Source organism: Stylophora pistillata, chromosome 7 (genome assembly GCF_964205215.1).
Source record: "Stylophora pistillata chromosome 7, jaStyPist1.2, whole genome shotgun sequence".
Classification (NCBI taxonomy): domain Eukaryota; kingdom Metazoa; phylum Cnidaria; class Anthozoa; order Scleractinia; family Pocilloporidae; genus Stylophora; species Stylophora pistillata.
Window position 1 is genome coordinate 13860859 of NC_142525.1, and position 18957 is coordinate 13879815.

Sequence of the window (18957 nt, forward strand, 5' to 3'; positions counted from 1 at the left end):
TGTCCATGCTACGGCGGCAATTACGGTCCACCCTAGACCAGCTGTTCTTAAAATGTTAGAAAAGGAAATTGACCTTAATAGACTATCTGCGGTTCAGTTCGTTCCGGGAGGCCTTATTCGCCTCACTTTCAAAGATCCTGACGATATGGCGAGTCTTGTTGAGTCCGGTTTTATAAATCTCGATGGTGTGGAATGTAGTGTCACCAATTCCGATCGTCCACACACGCTCGTCTATATCCATCACTACCCCGCTGAAGGGGATGACGAGATCCTGTGCGAGGACTTCAAGACCTTTGGCAAAGTTTTCCTCTGCAAACGTCAGGCTTTCATGGGGCGTCCACATCTTCTTACTGGATCGCGAATTCTGACCATGTCCATGGAGAAACCTATCCCCGCACAAATCACCATTGACGGTTACCCTGTGCGCATTTGGTATCGTGGTATCAAGCCATTCTGCTCTATCTGCAAAACCATGGGTCATAAAGCTGCTGACTGTCCCTTCAATGGAAAATGCAGGGAATGTGGGGAAGCTGGTCATCTCGCCCGTAACTGCCCTTCCCGCCGTACCGGAAATGTCTGGGGCTCTACGCCCTATGTTGTTCCCCCGGCCGCTGATTTCCCGCCCATTTCTTCTGGAGATGTGGCAAATCTGCCGGGTAACGTTCCTTGTCCACCCAACGAATCTGTTGATCTTCCGTCTGAAGAAATGGTTATCTCTGCTCCTGGCGAAGCCAGTAATAATGAAATCAGTAATCTAAATAACGTTCCTAAACAATCTGAGGCCTCAGAAATAAATAGTGTTCCTAATAATAGTATCGCTGGTCAAAACACCAGTTTAGTTAATAATAGTGAGTCCGGTCAAAGTACCGGTCCTTTAGTTAATGATAGTGTTATGTCTGGTCAAAGTACCAGTCCTATAGTTATTGATAATGTTAGGTCTGGTCAAAGTACCAGTACTTTAGTTAATTCCAGTCAAAGTACCGGTGAATTATTTATTGATAATGTTAAGTCTGGTCAAAGTACCAGTTCTTTAGTTAAGTCTGGTCAAAGTACCAGTGAAATAGTTAAGTCTGGTCAAAGTACCAGTAAATTAGTTAAGTTTGGTCAAAGTACCAGTAAAATAGTTAAGTCTGGTCAAAGTACCACTAATACTAGTGTTGGCCAAAGTGTCACTAATGTCGATGATGATATCACCGAATTCTCCTCTCAGGACTCTACCCCTGTTCAGGGCTCAGAGTCTCCTGATATTTCTGAATTCTCCTCTCCTCTCACGAGGAGCATGTCATCGGACGGTTTTGAAGTTGTCTCCAGGAAACGCTCTAAGAAACGTGTCATGGTTCCTTCTCATACTCAGTTGGCGAGTACGGTCTCTAAGCGTACGAGGGCTGTCCCCAATCTTCCCAGTAGGAAGGGGAAACCCCAGCCCCAGCCCTGGCTTTCATGAGGGTCATCCATCTCTTCCTCATGGCTTTGTCTCTCCTTACTTTGAATGTCAATGGCATCAGGGACCGGTCGAAGCGTGATGGTCTCGTGCAATGGTTGCGCTCTCTCCCGGTGAAGGTGGATGTTATCTGCCTTCAGGAGACTCATTGTGTTTCCTTAACTGAATGTTCATCGTGGTTTTCCTCGTCTGGTTTCTTGTCTGTGCTAGCCCCGGGTTCTATTCACTCTTGTGGGTGTGTTGTTCTCTATCGTCCCTCTATCTCCCTTCTAAAGTCTTGGTCTGCTGATGGTCGTTTCTTACAATGTGAATTCTCGTTTCATGATAAAATTTTCCGAGTTGTCTGTGTCTATGCTCCTAATTGCAACCCTGCACGAGACCTGTTTTTCGATGGCCTTCATTCAAGGATCGACCCTTCCATCCCTACGGTCCTTGCTGGAGATTTCAATGCTGTATTTGATAGGGCTCGAGATAGGCGTGGCCCAGACCCCGCCTCCTTGTCTGGAGATAGTTCTCCCACACTAAACCATCTTTTTGAGGCGTCCTGCGTCATTGACATCTGGCGTTATCTCCACCCCACTACTCCTGGGTTCACCTGGACCAGGTGGAATGGCAGTTTAGCGTCGCGTATTGACCTTTTTGGGGTCCCATTTGCGTGGGTCCCATCAGTGTCGTCTTGTTCCGTGTATGTGTGTCCGTTCTCGGACCATCGCGGTTTGTGTTTATCTCTGTCTGTTCCCGATGCCGTTCCACCTGGCCCAGGCTACTGGAAGCTGAATACTTCCATCCTCGACGATCCGGACTATCGGCAACTAGTCCGTGATGAATGGTCTGCTTGGCGCCTTGCCATCCCCCGCTTTCCTTCTCTAGCTAAGTGGTGGGATCGTGGGAAAAGTAAAATCAAGGGGCTTACTATCCGCTTTTGTGCAAATAAAGCCCGCACAACATCTTCATCCAGAGATGCCCTGGTACGTCTTGTCCAGCATCTTCAGGCCAAAGTTGATTCTGGAATTACTTCCTGCATTGACCCTTGGCGGTCTGCTTGTTCTGAGCTTGCCCGACTTGATTCCCATGCTGCGAGGGGGGCTCAGGTGCGAGCGAGAGTCCGATGGGTTGAGGAGGGTGAGCTTTCCTCGAAGTATTTTCTTCGTCTCGAGAAAAAACGTTCCGCTGACCGTCATATCTCTGCGCTGAGAGAGCCTGATGGCTCTATCGTCTCGTCTTCTGCCGATCTCTGTGCGTCTCTTGGTTCCTTCTATTCTAGTCTTTATACAGCCTCTCCTACTGACCCTCATGTTCAATCTTCTCTTCTTGAAAATTTGTCTTCTGTTCTCTCTCAAGATCAGGCCAACAGTTGTGAGGGCCCTCTTACATCATCAGAGGTCCTCGTCGCTCTCAAGGGCATGGCTCGTAACAAGGCACCTGGTTTAGACGGCCTGCCTATGGAATTCTATCTCCGTTTCTGGGACGTGGTTGGCTCTGATCTTGTTTCTGTTCTTAATGAATGCTCTTCCTCTGGTTTTCTCTCCCTCTCTCAGCGCAGAGGTATCATCACTCTGTCTTTCAAGAAGGGGGACCGCCTTGACCCCAAAAATTGGCGGCCCATATCTCTTCTAAACGTGGATTATAAACTTGCCTCTCGTGCCATAGCTGGGCGTCTCCTCCGGGTAATACACCTCGTTGTCAGCCGAGATCAAACATGCGGAGTCCCCGGCCGTTTTATCGGAGAAAATGTTGCTCTGCTTAGAGACGTTGTCAGCTATACTGAGTCTTCTGGCACCCCTGTCGCCATCCTGTCCCTCGATCAAGAGAAGGCTTTTGACCGTGTGGATTGGGGCTTCATGCGGTCCACTCTTGTCACCATGGGCTTTGGCCCTTCTTTTGTCGCGTGGGTCGACTTGTTCTATACTCATGTTCAAAGCGCGGTCAATGTGAATGGGTTCCTGACTCCTTTCTTTAGCTTTTCTCGTGGTGTCCGGCAGGGGTGCCCTCTTTCTCCCCTCCTATATGTTCTTGTGTCTGAGGTTCTTGCGTGTAGTATCCGTGCAGACCCCCGTATCAAGGGTCTGTCTCTCCCTGGGTGTCCCGTACTGTCTCCCATCTCGCAGTACGCGGACGATACATCTTTAATCCTTACCACTGATTCTGGCATTCTGGCTGCCCTTGAGACTTACAAGCTTTTTGAACTAGCTTCTGGATCTAAGATCAACCTTTCTAAGTCCAAGGGTCTCTGGTTGGGTGGTTGGCGGGGTCGTACGGACCCCCCGGTTCCTTTTGACTGGTCTCCTGCTAAGCTCAAGGTGCTGGGGGTGTTTGTCGGCCCCGGTAACCTTGATGAAGACAACTGGCGTCCTCGCATTAATGCGGTGGACCGTGTTCTCAAGTCTTGGCGTTCTCGTGTTCTCTCTTTTCATGGCAAGGCCCTAGTCATTAACGCTCTCGCCCTCTCCCGGGTTTGGTATGTGGCCTCTCTTATCCACATGCCGGCCTGGGTGGAGGCGAAGCTTTCCCGTCTTGTTTTCTCGTTTTTCTGGTCCGGCAAGGTTGAGCTCGTCTCCCGTTCGGCCGTGGTTCAATCTCCCCTTTTTGGTGGTTTTTCTGTGGTTAATATTCAGTCCAAGGTGAGGGCCCTCCTTGGTCAATGGGTGAGGAGATTCGTCTCCTCCCCATCCAGTTGGGTCGCTCTCATGTCCTTTTGGTTTAACTCTTTGTTTGGTGTCTCTCCTCTTGTTGTGTTTTCTCGTCCTTTTAGTTTCGACTTCAGGGTCTTGCCGCCCTTCTATCAAGCTCTGGTTTTGGCCTGGCGTAAGCTCGACGGGGCGTTCGCCACGTCAAAAAACTCTTTAGTCTACGGCTCTTCATGCCCTCTTGTTTGTTCTCCCGTTCTTACTATGTCTACCAAGTCTTGCTACCTATATCTTCTCTCTGAGAACATGGTCCAGCCTTATTGTGTCCTGAAGTTTCTATTCATCTATCCCAACCTTGACTGGCCTGCCACGTGGCGTGCCCTATCCTTCTTTTATCTTGACCGTCGTGTCATCGACCTAAATTGGAAGATTGCGCACGGCGTCCTGTACACCGCCCGGCGTCTCTCCTCTTTTGGTTTATCTGTTCCTCTCTCATGTTTTTGTGGACCCACGGTCGAGTCACTCAAGCATTTGTTCTTCTACTGTCCACTTGCTCAGAGTGTTCTCGCCTGGGTCCAGTCCTTGCTGTTTTCCTTCTCTCCTATGTGTCCTGCCATCTCTTTACGTCATGTCCTTTTTGGTTTCAACTCTAGTGAACTGGTTTCTGTCCCGCGTGTCTTTGTCTATCTGCTCAATGTTTCTAAGTTTTGTATTTGGCGGAGTAGGAACGATTTCCGTTTCCGTAACGTTCGTCCTGGTGCTGTGGCGGTGATTGCTTCTATCAAGGCCCGCCTGAAGTTTTATTTACCAATTTCCTTCAGGCGGTGCAAGTCTGACAGGCGTCGTCGCGTCTTCCATCGTCAGTGGGGCGCCCGTGGCATCATAGCTTCAGTGGTAGACGACTCCCTTGTCTTTTCCATTTAGTCCCGCTCCCCGTAGTTATTTAGTTTCCTTTTTTGCTCCAGTGAGTGTGTCTCGGTGCTGCTCGTGCTGGGTCTCCTTTATTGGTGTACTGCACAGTAGCCTCGTTCTTCTTTTGCTTGAGTGACGTGTGATCTTTTGCTTGAGTGAGCGTGTCTTTGTGCTGCTTGTGCTGGGTCTCCTTCATTGGTGTACTGCACAGTAGCCTAATTGTTAGTATCTGTTTCGTAACCCATGTGCTGGGTCTCCTTCGTTGGTGCACTGCACTGGGCTAGTATCGTTCGTTCTGTCTACTTTGTAAGTGTGTCTGTCCGCTGCTTGTGCTGGGTATCCTTTGTTGGTGCACTGCACAGCAGCCTTTCGTGAGTATTTGTTTTGTTGTCCATGTGCTGGTCTCCTTTGTTGGTGTACTGCACTGGTCTGTTTGTCCTTGTTCGTTTTAGTTCTGTGTACCCAATTTTTGTTTCTGTGAGGTGGGGTTCGATTCCCCAGCGAGTTTGGCGTCTGGTGACCCTCGTTTCTGGTGGACCCTAACCCTAAGGCATTGCACGCAAGCCATGGGTGGGATTAGTCCTGTTGGTCGGCGGGCATTGCACACGCCCTTCATCGGGGGCCCGGCCGTCCACCTTAAACATAAAAAAAAAAAAAAAAAACTGCACTGATGAGGCCCAGGTCTCGCATGGTAAGTGTTGCTTCATACTCTTGTAGTTTGAAGTTGGTTCTGGTGTTTTTCGAGGTCTGAGTTGGATAAGTGAGTACCTGCCGGGAGGGAAAACTTGCGACTTTTTCCTCCCTGGCAGTGGTTGTTTTCTTTGGTTCCGTTTTGGTCGCCCATCCCTTTTTTTGGATTTCTCGGTCGATCTGAACTTGCTTTCCTTTTTGCTTTTTCTCTGTTTCGGTCACCCATCCCTCTGACTTGTCTTTGGGTTGGGTCCGAGTTTCAGCATGGTCGTGTCCTTTAATAGGACCATCGACGTTGACTGTCAGGGGCTCCCTGAGGAGGTACTTTTCTCGGATGCGGTTGGTTTGTTGCTGGGTTTTTTTGACCGTGAGTCTGACCATCGGGTGGCTGCGGTGCAGGCATGTCCTGGCCGTGTTGCGAGAGTCACTTTTGCTGAGAACGGCGATGCTGCTAAGTTATTTTTTGAGGAGCTAGGTGTCATCAAGTTGGGTGATGTAGAGTGTAGGGTGGTTAAACCCCCTCCTCCTCCTCCCCAGCTTACTACTGTTGTAGTCTCTTGGTTTCCCTTTGAGGGATCAAACGACGCCATCAGCACAGCTTTGTCTGCATATGGTACGGTCAAATCTGTTCGCAATCAGGTTTGGCCCGGAAGGCCTTCAGTGTCCACCGGGTCACGCATTGTCCAAATGGTTATTAGGAATGTCATTTCACCGTTTATTTCTATCCGTGGCGTCCGCTGTAAAATTTGGTATAGGGGGCAACCCCTCCAGTGTACTACTTGTCATAAAGTTGGTCATAAGTCGGCGGAGTGTCCCCTTAGGGGCAAATGCTTCCGATGCCGTCAAGGTGGACATCTAGCTAGGAACTGTCAGACGACCGTGGGTGCTCAACCTGCTGTAGACACATCAGTAGAGATGGACATACCCTCGTCTGTAGCTCAAGAAAATGATGTGACAGCTGAGACAATTGCTCCCGTCCCTAATGACGTTGTTGCTGAGTCTGAAGAGTGCGATTATAACCTTGAGGCCAGCGAGGACCGTTTTCCAACCTGCACATCGGTTGACCAAGTACCATCAGACAATGTCTCCCGTAAACGCGCTGCTCCCCAGTCTTCTCCGGTTTCAAAAGGAACTGTAAAGAAGCCTGCTACAACGGATACAACCCAGTCGATTTCCGTACCAGTCGCTAATAAGATAACCGTGCCACCCTCCGTTACGTCAGTCATTTCTTCCAAGTCCAGAAGTGAAATTCTCGAATTGCTATCCACTCCTCCTGGCCTTTCAGGTGATAGAGTAGACCTCCTACGGTTAACATCACACCTTCAAGTTCCTCCTGGTTCAATTGCCTTTGTTCTCAACCCGCAAAATGGTCCTCCTAGACATGTGCTAAAGTACACTCCGAAGAAATAGTTTAATATTAGTTTAAAAATTTAAAACCTAAAAAATGAAAAATAAAAAGTAGTTTAAGTTATTTAAGTTATCGAGTGTGTGTGTTCAATTTTTGGTGTGAGTGTGTTAATTTTTGTTGAGGTGGGGTTCGATTCCCCAGCGAGTTTGGTGTCTGGTGACCCTCGTTTCTGGTGGACCCCAACCCTAAGGCATTGCACGCAAGCCATGGGTGGGATTAGTCCTGTTGGTCGGCGGGCATTGCACACGCCCTTCATCGGGGGCCCGGCCGTCCACCTTAAACATAAAAAAAAAAACTGCACTGATGAGGCCCAGAAGGCCGAAACAGTACTGTCTGCAGTTAGATATAGCTCTTTGGCATACAAAGCTTTGCTTTCATGTCCAAATTGAGCACTCTAACTAGGATGAGTCATTGCTCTGCAATTGCGCATGCTCGCTAGTGTACTCTAGTTTGAGCACTCTGGCATGACTTAGACGATACCACAAAGGTTGGATCGTTTGAGGTGACCATATTGGTTCTCCTCCATCCTAGCATTAGCACTGCACTGACTCGACTTTTGCTTGTTGGTAAGTGTTCGCTCCTTTCCCTAGTGGTTGGGAGTTTGTTTTGGTTTGTTTTTGAGGTTTCTGAGGATTTTTGTTGGATAAGTGAGTACCTGCCGGGAGGGAAAACTTGCAACTTTCTTCCTCCTTGGCAGTGTTTTTTCTTTGGTTCTGTTTGGTCGCCCATCCCTTTTTTGGGATTTCTCGGTCGATCCGAACTTGCTTTTCTTTTTGCTTTTTCTCTGTTTCGGTCACCCATCCCTTTGGGTTGGGTCCGAACTTCAGCATGGTCGTGTCCTTTAATAGGACTATCGACGTCGATTGTCAGGGGCTCCCTGAGGAGGTACTTTTTTCGCAAGCGGTTGGTCTGTTGCTGGGTTTTTTCGACCGAGAGTCTGATCATCGGGTGGCTGCGGTGCAGGCATGCCCTGGCCGTGTTGCCAGAGTCACTTTTGCAGAGAACGGGGATGTTGCTAAGTTATTTTTTGAGGAGTTAGGTGTCATCAAGTTGGGTGATGTAGAGTGTAGGGTGGTCAAACCTCCTCCTCCTCCACCCCAGCTTACTACTGTTGTAGTTTCTTGGTTCCCCTTTGAGGGATCAAACGACGCCATCAGCACAGCTTTGTCTGCATATGGTACGGTCAAATCTGTTCGCAATCAGGTTTGGCCCGGAAGGCCTTCAGTGTCCACCGGGTCACGCATCGTCCAAATGTCATTCCACCGTTTATCCCTATCCGCGGTGTTCGTTGTAAAACTTGGTATAGGGGGCAACCCCTCCAGTGTGGGACTTGCCGGAAAGTTGGCCACAAGTCAGCTGATTGTCCTCTCAAAGGAAAATGCTTCCGGTGTCATCAAGATGGGCACTTGGCTCGGAATTGTAAGGTGACCGTGGCTGCTCCAGCTGAGGCTGACGCCCCTGTTACAGAGAACGGTGTGGCTGTTCCTCCGGTGAAGAGCACTCCCGCCGAAGAAGAGACCCCCGACACTGCTATTGAAGACTCTGAAGATGAAGTTGGTTCACCTCCAGACTCTGATGCAAGCGAAGACCGGTTCGCCTCTTGTGAAACGACTGGAAATGAGAATATTATATCAGCAACCGAGGGTTTTGCTAACCCTGCTGACTCTGACATGGCTGGTGAAAGTGGTCCCTGGACCACTGTTTCCCGGAAACGCCCCGCTTCCTCTGTTCCCGTTTCAGTTAAGAGGACTCAACAGGCCCCATCTAAAAGTCCTGTGGTTTCACCCATGAGTGATATCCGCAATGGCCCTGATGTTTTCCTTGAAGTTCCGGAATTGGCAGCCTGTTCTGCAGACCACCGTGCAATCCTGTGGGAGATTGCGGTTGATTATCGTAAACCGCCTGATCAGCGAAAACGTTTTTGCCGTTGGACTTCAGATCCCCGCTTTATTGGTTTGAAAGATGAGGACTTTAAGACTGCTATAAAATTTTTCAACAAAAAGTTCCCAAAGTAATTAATTAAGGTCATAAAAAGAAAAACAAAAGAAAATAATTAGTTAAGTAATGAGCGGGTGTGTTTAATTTTTGGGTGTGAGTGTGTTAATTTTTAAGTGAGGTGGGGTTCGATTCCCCAGCGAGTTTGGCGTCTGGTGGCCCTCGTTTCTGGTGGTCCCCTTCCCTAAGGCATTGCACGTAAGCCAATGGGTTGGGATTAGACATGTAGGTCGGCGGGATTGCACCTCCCTTCATCGGGGCCCGGCCGTCCACCTTAAACATAAAAAAAAAAAACTGCACTGATGAGGCCCAGGTCTCGCATGGTAAGTGTTGCTTCATACTCTTGTAGTTTGAAGTTGGTTCTGGTGTTTTTCGAGGTCTGAGTTGGATAAGTGAGTACCTGCCGGGAGGGAAAACTTGCGACTTTTTCCTCCCTGGCAGTGGTTGTTTTCTTTGGTTCCGTTTTGGTCGCCCATCCCTTTTTTTGGATTTCTCGGTCGATCTGAACTTGCTTTCCTTTTTGCTTTTTCTCTGTTTCGGTCACCCATCCCTCTGACTTGTCTTTGGGTTGGGTCCGAGTTTCAGCATGGTCGTGTCCTTTAATAGGACCATCGACGTTGACTGTCAGGGGCTCCCTGAGGAGGTACTTTTCTCGGAAGCGGTTGGTTTGTTGCTGGGTTTTTTTGACCGTGAGTCTGACCATCGGGTGGCTGCGGTGCAGGCATGTCCTGGCCGTGTTGCGAGAGTCACTTTTGCTGAGAACGGCGATGCTGCTAAGTTATTTTTTGAGGAGCTAGGTGTCATCAAGTTGGGTGATGTAGAGTGTAGGGTGGTTAAACCCCCTCCTCCTCCTCCCCAGCTTACTACTGTTGTAGTCTCTTGGTTTCCCTTTGAGGGATCAAACGACGCCATCAGCACAGCTTTGTCTGCATATGGTACGGTCAAATCTGTTCGCAATCAGGTTTGGCCCGGAAGGCCTTCAGTGTCCACCGGGTCACGCATTGTCCAAATGGTTATTAGGAATGTCATTTCACCGTTTATTTCTATCCGTGGCGTCCGCTGTAAAATTTGGTATAGGGGGCAACCCCTCCAGTGTACTACTTGTCATAAAGTTGGTCATAAGTCGGCGGAGTGTCCCCTTAGGGGCAAATGCTTCCGATGCCGTCAAGGTGGACATCTAGCTAGGAACTGTCAGACGACCGTGGGTGCTCAACCTGCTGTAGACACATCAGTAGAGATGGACATACCCTCGTCTGTAGCTCAAGAAAATGATGTGACAGCTGAGACAATTGCTCCCGTCCCTAATGACGTTGTTGCTGAGTCTGAAGAGTGCGATTATAACCTTGAGGCCAGCGAGGACCGTTTTCCAACCTGCACATCGGTTGACCAAGTACCATCAGACAATGTCTCCCGTAAACGCGCTGCTCCCCAGACTTCTCCGGTTTCAAAAGGAACTGTAAAGAAGCCTGCTACAACGGATACAACCCAGTCGATTTCCGTACCAGTCGCTAATAAGATAACCGTGCCACCCTCCGTTACGTCGGTCATTTCTTCCAAGTCCAGAAGTGAAATTCTCGAATTGCTATCCACACCTCCTGGCCTTTCAGGTGATAGAGTAGACCTCCTACGGTTAACATCACACCTTCAAGTTCCTCCTGGTTCAATTGCCTTTGTTCTCAACCCGCAAAATGGTCCTCCTAGACATGTGCTAAAGTACACTCCGAAGAAATAGTTTAATATTAGTTTAAAAATTTAAAACCTAAAAATGAAAACTAAAAAGTAGTTTAAGTTATTTAAGTTATCGAGTGTGTGTGTTCAATTTTTGGTGTGAGTGTGTTAATTTTTGTTGAGGTGGGGTTCGATTCCCCAGCGAGTTTGGTGTCTGGTGACCCTCGTTTCTGGTGGACCCCAACCCTAAGGCATTGCACGCAAGCCATGGGTGGGATTAGTCCTGTTGGTCGGCGGGCATTGCACACGCCCTTCATCGGGGGCCCGGCCGTCCACCTTAAACATAAAAAAAAACTGCACTGATGAGGCCCAGAAGGCCGAAACAGTACTGTCTGCAGTTAGATATAGCTCTTTGGCATACAAAGCTTTGCTTTCATGTCCAAATTGAGCACTCTAACTAGGATGAGTCATTGCTCTGCAATTGCGCATGCTCGCTAGTGTACTCTAGTTTGAGCACTCTGGCATGACTTAGACGATACCACAAAGGTTGGATCGTTTGAGGTGACCATATTGGTTCTCCTCCATCCTAGCATTAGCACTGCACTGATGAGGCCCAGAAGGCCGAAACAGTACTGTCTGCAGTTAGATATATATATATATATATATATATATATATATATATATATATAATATGTTTTTTGGAGCGTGGGGCTACATGGAAATTTTTCCGAAACAACTGCCAAAGTACACTGATCCAGATATGAAAGAGGGGCAGAAACAGTGAAAATAATAGAGCAAACTCTCAGAACAGTATGTCAGCTGTGAGTTAAGATACATCTATAACCTATCTTGGGCTTGAGTCCTACGTATTTTCAGAGGAGCTACTATGGTAAACATCCTTAATTACGCAACGCCGTGCAACCATAATATGACATGTGCAGTTTTACTGATTAGCTGCATATTTCCGTCGCTTTTAGCTTTAAACTTGAGAAGTTTGGAGAGCACTCAAGAAGCTGCAATTGCTCTCGACTGCGCCTGGAGCAACTCTCACGTTTCTCTCGCGCTCTCCAAACTTCCTGTGTGCATTCATCACTCGAGATACAGACGCTTAGCATTAACCAACTCCTTAACAAAGACAAATTTGAGATTACAAATCATGTAAAAGCAAATTTATGATGACCTAGGATAAGTATACTGAGCCTGATGAAAAAATAAATGATAAAAATAGATGATAAAGACGGAACAATTCCTCACGATTTGGTGTCGAGGTAATACGAGATCTCAACAGGTATTCAATTACCGTGGAATCCATGGATAAAATGTTGGCAAAAGCTACTGCCGTCGTGGTATTCTTTGTCGTTTCCGTTCGGTTTGTGAGAAAAAGTATCGAGTTGCCAGATGATAGCAATAACAATGGCGTGCAAAGCCCACTGGTGGAGCGTGGCACTTTGAGGGTTGCAACACGTTTGTTTGAGGCATGGGCCTCGTATGCATTATTATGAGCTAGACCCCGAAGAAAATTGTCGCTTCTGGTTGTCACCTTTTTGAAAGAAGTTCATCAGCCTTTATGGAGGACTGCTCGACTTCCTGACAGCCCAAGCTTATTAAAACCTCAGCAACAGGAGCCAAAAGCAAATAAATGACACAAACGACTGGGCTTATTCCCACACACACCCTCCCCAATCCTGTTTGCTTATTCAAAATGGCATTTCAGAAATGGCAGTTCAGAAATGGCGTATAAACCACAAATTTTCCATCTCTCTGCACAATTATTTCATAATGGTGTTACAAGTTATGGAAAATGTTTGGGTTGAAATACATTGTACAAAGATTTTCCAGCTTATTACCGCTGCAATAGTGGAAAAATAGAACGACTGGATATGGGTATTGATACAGCACAATTTTAACTCACAGCATTGTAAAGATTTAAAAGATGTATAATGACGCTAGAAGGTTGTTTCACATGCAAAACACAAAACTGCAGCATCCCTCGTATCTATGAGCACCCTGTTCCACAAGAGAAAGAAGATTCAAAGAAAAATTGTCTAATTAACTAATAATTAAATGTTAACAGATAATGATATTAACAATAATAGTAATGATAGCAATAGTAATGTAATAATAGTTTCAAGGGGTTAGCTCAAGAGCCGTATGGTTCCCTATCGATCTAGGCTCCAAAGATGATTATCTCTTTTTATTTCGCCTGTTAACTAAAAATTAATTTTTTAGTTTATTGCAATTCCAATTTTTCGAGACGTTTGTTTCATACAAAAAGGAATTTCTAGTACCATTCCAGGGTTATACACACAGCAGATGGGTCCTCTGAATAATTTAACTCAATTAGCACACTATTATACAGTTACAGTTTATATTTTTTTAAATTTAAAATAACTGCTGTGTAAGTAATATTAACAAGCACATTTTCTTAACAGATAATACTAAAGTTCATATATATGTATTTCATATATATTTGTTGTTTAATACTAAATATGTTGCATTTACATGACTTTTTTTTATCTATCCTAAGTTTTAGGGATTTATTATTTTTTTCTTTCTTATTTATTGAGTGATAAACAAAACGAGGGGTCGCTCAGAGCGAAGAGTCAGCTTTCGGCGGCAGTCTTTCTCTGGATGGGTGTGGAGATTTTTTCCATCCTAAGTGTCGTCTTATGGTATCATCAGGTATGAAAAAGCTTCAAAGTGCTCAATTCAGGCGTCAACCATTGGTTGTATACGTGCATATTATGTTGGCGGGCTATACTAGGAGTTCGACGAAACCACAACATATTTTCACACTTCCATACTCCTCTACCCTATGTTAGTTAGTCTGAATAAAAATATCATGAAAAAAAACTCTGAGTATACGCTGAGCCGAGATGAAAAGTTGCATATTTACAGTCACGGCGGCGAAGGAAAAGTTAGTGGTAGTGTGAGTAGCACTGTGGCATTAAAGTCTGATCGATATCTTCTTTCAAACTGATCTCATTATCATTTTTAACTGAATTGGATAACTTTGACACTGATGCAGCCTTGTCCTTTACTAAAAATAAACATTGTTGATTTCCAAACACATACATTATTGGAAGATTGCTAAAGGATCACTGCATCTCATGGTAAACTAGTTCCCCTAGTTCCTCCGTCCACGTGATCAACGCTACGCCATCCTTTACCAAGCCGGCAATATGTATACCAATACAGAGCGTGTATGTCATGCTGTAATCAGTAACAAAGTGGCCGGGGCAAAGAGGCTGCCAGAAAATATTATGCACTCCGAGGCCAGATATGACATGAAAGTACACCGAAAGAGATTACATATCAAATGTATGCAGTAAACCTAGGATAAAATACGTAAGTGGTTTCTAAATACGTGTCAGGTTTTCAACCATTTTCTTTTTCCTTGTGCTGTGTTAAAAACAAAAAAAAATGGACCAAGTATCACGTGATTCTGTATGTTTTGTACCTCCGACGAACTTGATCTTTGAACTCAAGAAGGAAAAATATAGTTCTGGAAGTAAAAAGCTGTCTTGTACATGGAAAAACAGTCTAGAAATCGAAAAAGCTTGAATACAGTCTTTATTTGAAGAAATTGTCCTGTTGTATATGTTGTATGTGAGGAGACCAATATATCACCGACTTATTTGTTTTTCGGTGAACCAGCAACTATCTGGGGGGGGGGGGGGACAGGGAGGTCAGAGTTTCCCGCCTCCCGACTCCCACCCCTCATTGTGTTGCTCCCGTCTTCAGGTTAACCAAGAGGATCAGAAACCCGGGTTTAACTTTCAAACTGTGCCAAAACTTAATATTCTTGTCCATTTACTGGTTTTTGTTTTGACGGGCGGGATCGGAGTTTTCGTCGCCACAAAGAAAAATACTGAGGCCGATTAAAATAGTCTTTGACTGCATTTGACCTGAATGATCCTGAATTGCTTTTATTGCTGGAGACTTTCGACAGCCACGCCTTACCAGACACTGTACATGTCATGCTATCTCATGACCAATGACGTAATCAAATAGAAAGGATTTCCAAATTCACCGGGAGTAATGCTGTTTTTCCAGCCCGAGTGCAGATTTACGTTTTCTTGCCTCCGAAATATTCTTTTAAGCATTGGCGGATGTTAAATGGAAATTTCAAAGCTTTGGTAGATAAGTCTTTTTGACTGAATAGTGCCCAGTAATAAACAACAAACTATCGCCTTATCTATTTCTGCTCCCGCTTCCGGCCCTCATGTAGACACCGCTTCGAATCGTAAGCCGACTAAGGTGCGACAAGTCGAAACGGACGATGTTTCTATCAATCGGGTATCAAATATACCTGCACAAATGAAACTTCTGCTCAAACTCAATCTTAAGGGGTTGGTCTCCGAAACCGTGGAGGGCTTTTTCGATATTTCTATTGGTTGGTTTGCAATCTTTCTGTCAAGTTTGATCATCAAAATTTTACCCATACGTGTTACGTCGGAGACCATTGCGGGAGATCAATTTCGAAAAACGGAAACACCCCACACGGTTTTTTAGATTGGTATCTTGGGAACCTTCGGACCAAATTTCAAATGGATCCTTAAAGGTTTAATACCCTATTAGTTTGAACCACTGACCTGTCAGTGGTTCGAATTCCGTATAGGCCTGATTTTTTTCAGGTCTAATTTTCGCTACTGCTTAAATAGCGCTATCTACTGCGAGGATCGTGCATCATACGTATCTAATACCGCAGTTCAAAATATATGAACTTCATATATTTCATTGTATCTAACTGGGTGAAATGCCATATTTAAGCGACATTTCAGCAATATTAAACGGGCATAAAATCCAAATGAAAATTTAAGTCGGGTTTAAGGAACTTAAACTTGACTTAAAAATACCTTTATTTAACCAGATTTCAGTGCCAATTAAAGGTGCATTAAAGCCAATGAAAGATTTTAGTCAAGTTTCAGTGACCTTATTAAATATGCTCAAAAATTTTGATCTAGTTTAAGCCGCCTAAAGTCAACTAAAAGAACTAGGACCACTTTAAGTAACTTTAAATACATCATTTAAACCTACTGAAAGATTGAAGGTCTGCCTTAAGGTGGCTGGTACCAGTTTTCATCTTTTTTGATGGTTTGTAACTTTGAAAGAATACAACAGAAAGACTTACCAAGGCCAGCTGAACACTTTTACGGGGTTGAATTATATAATCATTGGTTATCCAAAATAAGTGTCATTTCGTCACTAGAGTTTTCCATGGCAACGCTTTTATAGGCTTATTCAGACGCATTTTTTAGCTTCTGGCTTAATTGGAAAACTAACCCATGACCCCGTGATTTTTTTCAGTGATTGCTTCTGGCACTTGAGAAGGAAAATGCACAAAGATTTTTTAAAAAATTATACGGAGCGGAATTTCAGAAAATCTAGAAAAGAGGCAATTTTCACACATCGCAAATTTCCTTCCGTAGAATTTTTTTTTTCTGATTCCTTTCGACGTTATTATCATATTGGAACAATAAAAAGAAGGGGTCGCTGGACTTGTAATCAAGCAATAGCTTTCGTGAGTTTAGCAATTTCCACGCGCGTTCTCGTGCATTTAAAAATCTGGATTCTATAAGATCGCCGTTTGCTCATGATCTGTTATAGCTACCGCTGACAATTGCGTGTGCTCGCGCGAGCGCCTACGATCTCATGCTTACAGACGTAAATTTGCGTGTACTGCTAAGAAAATTATTAAACAGATGTCAAAGGCAGCCTCTCGGGCTCATCTTAAAAATCCTCCACACGACCTCTGGCTACATCATATTATTTTCCTTGAAGTTTTAAAGTCTTCTTCCACTTCAGGTAGATTATTCTTCACTTGAGTTATTTTTTCGCCATCGCAAGATTTCAGATCGGTTGAATATTTCTTTTAGATGGGAAGTAAAGCAACCTTTACTTCTCCGAAAATCATCTTCTTTATCTTAGTTTCTACCTCCTGCATTCACAGTGGCCACTCAACACACCAAATACACGCTCTTAGGTAAACTTCTCACAAAAGTAGAAAAAATCCACGCGACGCCATCTTTGTTTTGAATTTTCATCTTTTGATCTCGCGCTTCTTTTGCACGTTTCTCTCGAGCGTCACGCAGGAGTGCCTTGTTCCCCGCGCGAGGAAACTGGTACTAGCCACCTTAAGTGACTCATAATATTTCTTAAACCTTCTAGAAGATTAAGTTATAAGCGTGTCATCTCAGATGACATAACGATTTAGAGCAAGTTAAAACCACTTTAGGGACCGTTGACTAATTTTGGGTCAGACGAGGAGGGCAGAGAAAAATTAGGGGGGTGGGCATGCGTAAAGTTTTATTACCTTTACTGCGTATGCGTCGCGTGACCACTCAATGTCTCCCACATGGATACCATCTACTCATCCGTTTCCTTTTTTTTTTTGGAAACTGTAGTTGAAATAGTAATTCTTTGCTTGAGGTGAAAAAAAAATTGGGAAAATTTGGCCCGCGAAGGTCTACCTTTGCTTAACAGATTGGTGTTGTGGACAACTTTGGCAGGTTTGCACAATCGGGAAGGCGCTGTTCTTCCGGATAGGGGCAAGTGTCCAACAAGTGTGCATACCCCTAAAATCAAGAACACGTTAAAGCTTACCTTTAAGGATTTGCACCTGAATTGCTCGTTGCCAAGTTTTAGCATTGGTATCAATTAACTCACAGCTAAATTCTCCACTAGCCTTATCGTCAGCAGCAGTCACTTTAGCGATAAACAGAGAGACTCTTCCTGGAGTTGAGCGTATGTTGTACCGTTCTTTAAAATTATCATTAACAACACCAGCTTGTCCATTTGATTGAATGACGACTATGCCAGCACCATTGAATTTTAAAACACCTAGCCTTAACCTTGAGGTCAGACTGTAGTTCCAGTTCAGTGTGGCAGAAGATCCTTCATAGACCCGTAAAATTCCAGGGGGGAGCACCTCTCTTGGACTCAATGTTATCCTCACTGGAGTAGGCTCATACCATGTGACACTATCGCCAGCTGAAGAGAAAATGATTTTTAATTAATGCAACAATACTGCACGTTTTTTATTTCTTCACAATATGGTTATCTTTCCCCTAATATTGAATCAAAAATTGTAAATATTACATTCAAAAGGTGTTTTAAAGAAAACACATGGCGGATCTCATGACGGCGGTGAACTTGACCTGGATGGATCCGATAACGCTTCCCGTTTTAACGAAAATCAGGCCGGGTTCAACACTTGTTAAATTCATCGCTATAGGCTCGGATGATTTCTGCAGCGAGATTCTAGGTAGGCCGTTGTATTCAGTGAAGCATTCGCAAAACTAAATCACAGATATTTTGTGGACTTTCTTTGTCGTTCACTTATGCATAAACTGAGTACCATATTTGAAGCAATGACAGTGAAACGCTTTGCTGACGGATATATACACTTATCCACAATTTACGCTTACGTTTGGTAAATGCTTGATTTTTTTTTAACGCTTCGCTTCAAAATTTTCATGAAGACGCATCTACTAGATCCGCCCAAAACGTTCTTTGGGTACTGTTTTCAGTTGTTCTGGAGCGATTTAGCCCCGTTTTCAGGTTAGCAGAGTTTCACGTTTTCGGTAATTCAGTCAAGTGGTAACCTGCAGAGCGGGCATCATATAAGGCGACTTAACCTTAGAAGCTCGTGGTCATTTATCCTAACGCATGTTTGATTTGAAGTCAGAGTGGACGGTGGGGGTACGGGAGGGGTGCGATGTTCTACTCCCCACCCCAGCCCTCACTCTATCTTGTACCGTCACCCACCCCTTTGGTATAAATTTCTTCTCTCTCCAGCCTTCCGCTTTCATTAAAATAAGAAATGGCGGTCTTTTTTTGCTAACAAGATACTGAACACTCGCTCTGCAGGCTAGTTTGGTGGTAGAATATCATTTCGTTACTATTTTGCAATCGAACATGTGATGAAAGAAAGGGGATGGTTTTTCTTTGACGTGTTTAGAAGTCAGGCGACATTTGAATGATTAGCCGAGGAAGATGAGGGGTTCATCAACTTAAAATTACCTTCGAATCATCGACGAACCAATCATTTAAAGTTAGGGCAAACGAAATTCGTGGAGGTGTTTGTGCGATCTTTATCAAGGCTTAGAACTTTGAGTGGCAACTAACACTATTCGACGAAGACATCTTTCATCTGAGCTCGGGTTTGTACTCTAAAGCTCCTAGCACGCGCGAACTGGTTTAGCCAATGTAAA

The 18957-nt window shown here is 44.9% G+C and overlaps 1 protein-coding gene across 1 annotated transcript in view; it reads right to left on the bottom strand.

The window, feature by feature from the left end:
* LOC148726727 (uncharacterized) overlaps positions 1-18957 on the bottom strand; it is a 43380-nt gene that overhangs the window by 14848 nt on the left and 9575 nt on the right. The window contains exon 3 of the mRNA XM_088726365.1: positions 17348-17734. Within this exon, the coding sequence (XP_088582491.1) occupies positions 17348-17734 (387 nt within the window). The remainder of the gene's footprint in view (positions 1-17347; positions 17735-18957) is intronic.